This window comes from Trichomonascus vanleenenianus (genome assembly GCF_965637985.1).
Source record: "Trichomonascus vanleenenianus strain CLIB 3782 genome assembly, contig: TRVA0_066S, whole genome shotgun sequence".
NCBI lineage: Eukaryota > Fungi > Ascomycota > Dipodascomycetes > Dipodascales > Trichomonascaceae > Blastobotrys > Blastobotrys vanleenenianus.
In genome coordinates, this window is record NW_027481821.1 from 40,272 (window position 1) to 47,712 (window position 7,441).

At 48.3% G+C, this 7,441-nt stretch overlaps 1 protein-coding gene and 1 pseudogene across 2 annotated transcripts; one reads left to right on the forward strand and one right to left on the reverse strand.

The window, feature by feature from the left end:
- Window positions 1–284: 284 nt before the first annotated feature.
- RTG2 (Rtg2p) lies at window positions 285–1,991 on the reverse strand (the record flags this gene model as incomplete). The annotated part of the gene is made up of 1 exon (XM_076687633.1): window positions 285–1,991. The coding sequence occupies one exon, from the start codon at window positions 1,989–1,991 to the stop codon at window positions 285–287; it is 1,707 nt and encodes a 568-aa protein (XP_076538151.1).
- Window positions 1,992–3,681: 1,690 nt separating this feature from the next.
- On the forward strand, window positions 3,682–5,453 carry TRVA0_066S00496 (annotated as a pseudogene). Its single transcript is given in 2 exon segments — window positions 3,682–4,041; window positions 4,041–5,453. Coding segments are annotated over 2 exon segments (1,773 nt in total).
- The last annotated feature ends 1,988 nt before the right edge of the window (window positions 5,454–7,441 follow it).

The following is a 7,441-nucleotide window of genomic DNA, read 5'->3' on the forward strand; positions in this document are numbered from 1 at the left end:
AATTTATCATTAGCTCATATTGTACTTTACCTGCTACTTTTCCACTGCCTATCAAGAAGGAGATTGACTACTAGGGGTAGAAGTACATGACTACCAGTAGTACAGTAGAACTAGTAGAACCGGAAGTTGGGCCATTATGAGGCAGCTTTAGTATTACGGTAGTTAGTATTATGTATAGTGCTAGTAGTAGTGTGTATCGTAGCTCCGCTTCACCAATATCCAGGGTATAATGTATATTCGAGGGCCAGCCCTCGAGCTCTCGTTGCTCCGCTGCGAGGAGAGGGTTAGACCCACTCTACCGAGACGGAGACCTTGAGCGCTTCGTCAAACTCCTTGGAGAGCTTCTTGAGGCGCTTCTCGAGGTTGCGGATGCGCGACTTGACCGAGGGCGCCTCCGTTCTATAATCGTCCTTTTTGGCGCGCAGTGTAAGGCGGAACCCGCGCTCTGTCACGTCCGATACCGCAATCGTAAGCAGGTCGTCACGGACATTGCCCCCCGGGTAGATACCGCCAATGACGTGCATAAGGTGGCCACAGTACATAGCCCACCATGCAAGCCGCCGCGGCCGCACTGTGGCAATGAGCAGGTCGCGGAACGCATTGTCAGGCAGCTCGCCGCCCCACCGCTGGCATAGCGCCAGGCCTACGAGCGCGCGGATCTCGTGCGACAGGCCGTGGCAGCCCGAGATGATGCCAGTACACGCAATGTTGAGCGCCGCCCGCGGTTGGAGGTCCTTCGGGTACGACGAGTGCGCGAACGCGACATTGACGACCGCCGGCGCGATGCGGTCACGGATGACGCGCGGCGCGTCGTCGGGCAGCGCCTGGCGCAGCACTGCGGCGTAGCGTGCCGCCAGCAGCGGCGCGTAGGGACGCGTCGCGACAATGAGTGGGTCCTGGCGCCGCATCTCAGGCGGCAGGTCGTGGAAGATGGCGCCCTCGCGGACGCCGGCCTGCGAGAAGAGCACCTTACGCACCGGCACGTCACACTCGAGGAACGCCGACACCAGTAGCGCTACCGACGGGATCTGGTGAGCGCGGCGCTCGGAGATGCGGAACTGGCGCTTCGTCACCGTCTCGCGCTCGGAGACGATGTCGGACACGAGCCGGGACAGCTCGGACGCCGGGCACGAGAAGCCGTTGATGAGCGGTAGCGGGTACTGGCCGCCAAGATGGCGCGCAATAATGAGATGGCCGAGTCCCCTAAACCCGCCGCCCGTGACATACAGCTTGTATCCGCCCGACTCTTTGGCAGCTAAGGCGAGCGAGTCGGGGATGTCGATGCGGCTCAGTGCGGCGCTGAGCGCCGCACGCAGCTCGCGCCGCACCGCGTCCGGCGCGGGCTCGCGCGTGAGGCGACGGGTCAGCGCGGCCGCGCCGTATGGCAGCGACACGGGGGATGGCGACATGGCGAACTCGCCGCCGGCGCACGTGATCCACGACAGTTGGAGCGACCCGCCCCCCAGGTCGACAAACAGGCCCTGCACCTCGTAGAAGGAGGACGCCACGCCATATGCGCCGGTACGCGCCTCGTCCTCTTTGGACAGGATGTTGGTGTCCCACCCGGTGCACTCGCGGATGGCTGCGCGGAACTGCGGCGAATTGTGCGCCTCACGTACTGCCTCAGTGGCAATGAGGTGGATGTGGGCCTCGGGGACGCCAAAATCGTGACAGATGGACTGGAACCGCAGTAGGGCGCGGCACACGTCTTCAATTACCGGGCCGGGAATGTCTTGCTTGTCGTCAGCCGCTAAGTGTGCGGCGGCTGGGTGGTGCGGCTTACCAAGCCCCACGCCGCTGCCCTCCGGCGTGCCCGGGTACGACGAGTACTGCGCGTCAAACAGAGAAATCGCCACCCGGTCCTGGAAAAGACACGGGATAATGCGCCCCTGGCCCGGCTCGGTGCTGGAAATGCTGAAACGGATGCCGTTGGACCCAATGTCGACGATAGCCCGCAGGTGCGGGTTGTGCGGGTCTTGCCCTTCAGACATACTTTTGGGGGGGTTCTTATCTCTAATCTTATGATACAGTACTGGCGAGCGAATATCCACTCTGTTGTACAAGAAAGAAAAGGGTCGGATGCCACTGTCTGCAGGAAGATCCTCGTCGCACCGGACCGACCCTCCCAATCGCGACAGCCACCACCTCGTTACGCGTACTCCAAGGTACAGTAGTGCCCAACGAGGTGCTACCAGCAGTAGACCTAGCAGCATCGTGTTGCCATTGGGGGCCAGCCCCCAAACCCCCGTAGCTGAGAGGTTAACTCCCCAGACCCCGCCCTTCTTCTCATGATGTAATGAAGTGTTAGAATTTTATGGCTATTTTTACGCTGTATGATGAACAGTAGGGGTAGTAATTTTGGAGTGTGACAATAACAATCAATCATCTAAATCGTACCAGTAAAAGGTAAATCGTTCTGTCCTATTGTTCAAAAGTCGCCAAGCTTTCCAGTGTAAAGTTTAATCTTGGGTGGTTGCGTAGAGCAAGTCATCCACAGTAATCGCTGCGGCTACCTACGATGGCAGAATTCCATTGCTGTATTTGAGCTCTTCTGTGCCAATTCCTCTAGGCAACGATCCCTCCCTCCTCTCCTCCCAATCAATCAAGCAAATATAAACGTTGAATCCTTCAGGAGTCGTAACAGTTCTATGGCTTGATTGCTTATAAGGAAGCACGCAGTTCAACAAGCTGTCTAGCCACCCGGGATAAAACAGAGTTTCGGGCAATTGAGCTGAATTAATACCTGACTGACTGGGGTTAGTTTGAAATGCACGGAAGGTTAATCCTTTTAAGCCAACCATCGAACTCCAGCTTTCTGCCTTGGTTTATCTCGCCGAGTGAGGCATACGCTTCTGCTCATATTATATAGAATCCTCGTGTTCTTCAGTTAGTCCTCCTTCGCCCTAGGCAACCGACGTTAATCAAGATTGTTATTATACAAATATGCGTTTTTTTTCTGTAATACAATAACAAAGTTATATTCAAAATACAATCCAAAATATACTATATCTTATCATCGACGGAGAAGCCAGGGGCGTCTTTTCTTTTTCTTTTCGTCTGCAACCTATATATCAACTTCTCCTTCTTCTTCATCCAAAGGCATTGAAGAGGGGTCTTCTGCTACAGTACTTTAGTCAAGGTGGTAGTATCCTCTACCTTTCACGACTGGCTAGGAGATCGAATCCAAGCTGCTACATTCCACAGGTTCACCAACCGAATTAAATCCAAGAAGGGGTAATTGAAATTTGAGACCCTTCCCGAGGAAATTCAATCGCCGCTGCAAAGCACTATTCACCAATCGCATTCCGGCTCCGTGCGATCGCAACCGGTATTACTGACCTTCACCTCAGGGTATTATATGGGAAGGTTGTAATGATAGTAATGTCTGATTATAAGTATAATTGACCCAGATAATATACAAAAAAATGAAGAGACGAAAGTTTCTGAACAACATATTCCAGTGGTGCTTACTTACCAGTCATGTCTCACCGTTTCCCGCCCCAACTTGCGAGAGACGTAAGCTCTTCGCCGCAGTAGATTCTATACCGTTAGTGTCTCGTATGCTGAATTTTGTTTCGTAGGCATAACTACACACTAATTTATAAGACATTGCAGATGTAAACTACCTTAAGCCTTTCAGGAACGTGGAGAACCTTCTTCCTTATACAAGTATTATCAGTAATGGGCAAACAAATCCGCTATCACGCTCCCGGTGCTGTCTTACCTCCGGAGCCTTCTCCAAAGAAACTGAAAAGCGGCCACGAATTAGGTTATTATTCTTTGTCTGAAAAGAAACGAAGGCGGGCTGTAACAAGGGAGAACCAGGAGTATCTGGATGAATGCATTGCAGATATCAAAGAGGCTCGACAGAAAAATGGCACGGCAAGTGTAGCTGCTTTTGCAGGTTTGTACGGGATTCCTGAATCAACTGTTAGAGGTCGTCTTGCTCATCCATTGCGCCGTAGCCGAATAGCTTCACATGATGGTGCTATGTATATACCTAGAGCAGCAGAGAAAGCACTAAAGACTCACTCCTCACATTAACTGGTTTACTGGGCTACAATATCACTTCAAATACAGTGAAAGGTCTTGCTAGTGCGGTTCGCAGACTGAATGCTAATGACATCGGAGACGAGGATTATTACCGACCTCCAACAGATGATTGGTTCGACGGCTTTGCTCTACGAGGTGGAATTCCTAGAGCAATGGCCGAAGATGTTCTACCAGAGAAGCTGAACGTCCATAAAGCCAGCGTAAGGAAATGGATAGAATTCATTAACAAAAATCTAGAAGGCGTACCGTTACAAAACATTGCAAATATGGACGAAACGGGCTTCCAGCTTGGAGTCAAAAAACACGGAACGATTGTACTTATGGACGAGTTTGGAGCAAGAATGCCAGCCAGGAAGAAAGGTGAAAAACTTACTGTGGTTGAAACTATTTTTGCCTCTGGGGAGAAGCTACCACCTTTTATAATTTTTAAAGGGAAAGCTAACGAAATAAGCAACCAGATTAATGCGCTGAGGAAAAGGGATTTCCTCAAAAGAGTGCAATTCGGTAAAGATTGGGAATTTGATACGACCGAATCAGGTAGCATTAATGGCGAACATTTCCTCAAATGGCTCAAGCACTTCAACGACAACTACCCTAAGAGGAATGGGAGTAAGATATACGATAACAGATACCCACGTTACGTTATACTGGACAATTATAGTTCTCATTACGATGCGGCCATTGTTGATTATGCCACGAAGAACAACATTGAGCTGATCTATCTTCCCAAAAATACCACAGATCGCCTTGATGTCGGGTATTTTGGCCCATTAAAGAAGAAGTATAATGCTTTTCTGATCGAAAATTCATTCTATGACTTTTTAGAGTCAAAGTTCGCGTGGATCAAGGCTTTCATTGAGGCCAGGAAAGGGTTGACGAAGCGCACAGTTTAAAGAGCCTTTTCAAAAGCAGGAATTGGAGCGGACGTAGGAGAGGAACAAGTTGAAAAGATCTTGGCCCCCTATAATGATGTAAAGAGCAAGACTCGGAAGCAAATTGCAAAAGAGACCGAGAATCAGACACGACCAAATCCTTGGGATCCTACAGTGCTGAGTCTGCTGTACGAGACATACCCTAAAAGTTCAATATGGGACTACGCGAAGCCGCTTTGGAACAAACTGATTGATGAAGAAGCACTCGACATCGATAACCAATCAAGGACAATAATTCAAGGACTGATGGATCATATTGATTCTAATTCAACAAACAATGCTACCTCGTCGATTTCGGTAAACGTCCCTTCAATGCCTGAGGTCTTGAGCCTTAAATCACCAGAGAATGAGGCCGAAAGTTCAAGAACAGTCAACGATACGACTAAAGACGAAAGTGATGTGTCTACCCCCCCTCATACGCCATCATCATCTGATACTGATCCTGACGGCCGTAGTGATTCTCTCTGAAGTCATTGGCACTTGGTCCTACTCCAACAGATGAAAAATTAAAAAAATTGGAACATGAAATATTGAGCATAGGCCGTGCAATTGCCACAGCGTCCAGCCGCCATGAAAAGGACAAATTGCTTGAAGAGCATCAAGCTGCAGTCAAACGAATCATGGAAGTCTGTGTAGAACGGCCGTGCACGGGAGCGTACAATCAAGCTCTTACTAGCAACAGCTGTGAAGCTCTCATCGAAGGCAAGAAAAGCGCCAATCTTAAAAAGAAGCATACAGGCTTTAAAAGGCAGAGCAAGGGCGGGCAATCCTAGAATCTCGAATCGATCTCGGAGAGGAAAGGCGGCCAAATCTAAGGACAGCAACCGATCTTTCGAAGAGGAATTCCCCCCCATAGCCAAGTAGAGAAGGAAGCAGCTAGCCTACCCCGTTTCAGTGAATTGAGATCATATTCCTAAGACCCTGTTTCAACTTACGTAAATTTGCGTGTATATTCTGTCACGCACGTGACTGGAAAAAGAACTTTTTGCAAAAAAGGGCACTTAACTGCGGGTTCGCAACTAGAAAAAGACCACTGTCCTGCAATGCAAGTTGCTATCGATAAAGATACAACCAACGGTCAAGGAAATCGCATTGGATCAACGACCGTGGAAGATGCTGGGGCCATAATTATTGCACCGGTATGGATCGATCACGCTCGCCATAGCAGTGGCATCTTTGATCGAGAATAGTGATATAACTCTCTCACACTGAACTACAATGTAGTGGTTTTCTCTGTCGCCAAGTTGTTAAAAAACCGCATTGTCTAGTGTACAGGAGATAAGAAACACTTTGCATATTATTATCGATCTAGCTGACACACCCAAATATTATGAGTCTGTATTCGAGCTGATGTACGGAGTAGGCCGAGTTTTTTTTTTTTTTGTTTTGTTTTCGCTCGAGATGCGAGTATCACTAACTCCTTTAACCACAAATTGTCCGTAGGAAAATATCTCTCGCAAGCTTCGATATAGGTGAACTGTAAACGAACGTACTGCTTTTGTCAGTAATTATTTTGGTCTTTTTATGGACAGACAATGGCTCGTTATGGCCGTGCCTTCTTTGGCTGCTTGATCGAGGAATTGAGTCACCTTTTCTAGTCCGACTTCTGTACTCAAATATTTTGCTTGGCTCTTCGAAGGAGGTGTTAAGCACGGAAAAGGATACGAAGGGTAGGTCCAATGGTTTTACTTAACACCTAATGCGCGAAAGAAAGCATCTGCAGCATTCATTGCTTTATTGGTGGTCCATCAAGCTTATTTTCAGCTATCCACGCTCAAGAGGGCATCGGTCTTCGCCTAGTAAGATCATGGCCTTCCGCGGCCATGATCTGATTGCAAAAGAATTGGACTAGAGTGCTATCTTGCTCTCATACATTCTACCTCGTGTAATCGGAGTATTTTCCGGTATCCTCGGCGAGCTACTCACTCATAAGAGCAATTGATGATTATATCCAAATGTCCGTGAATAACGGCATGTACGCAGATGGGCTTCGACTTCATTAACAACTAAAAGTCCGTCAGATAGAGGATTACTCATTTAGTTAAAACATTGGTGGTAGGCTACCATAGATATTACAAACCCCCTCCAAGTAAAGGTCCCCTAATTCGATTTAAAGGTTCTTCTCAATGCCAGAGACAGGACTACTGTGATACAATTATAATAATAATTCTTTTTTAAGTCGTGTCGCAGATACAAAAATATAGATACGATGACGCCGATTGTATCTAGACAATAGTTTACAAGCCCGCTCAGTAGGACATTATAATAACGCAGTATACATTACGCCTACTTTTCTTTTTTTCATATACTACCAGGATCTATTATAATCTTCGCACCTTCGGTGTAACGCCCACTTCACACTCCAAACTTAATTTTTTTTCTTAAATACTTAATTACTGCTCTGTTTTAAGTGTTTTGCTAATTGATGGGCTCGTTTTTAATGTATTGCGATATTG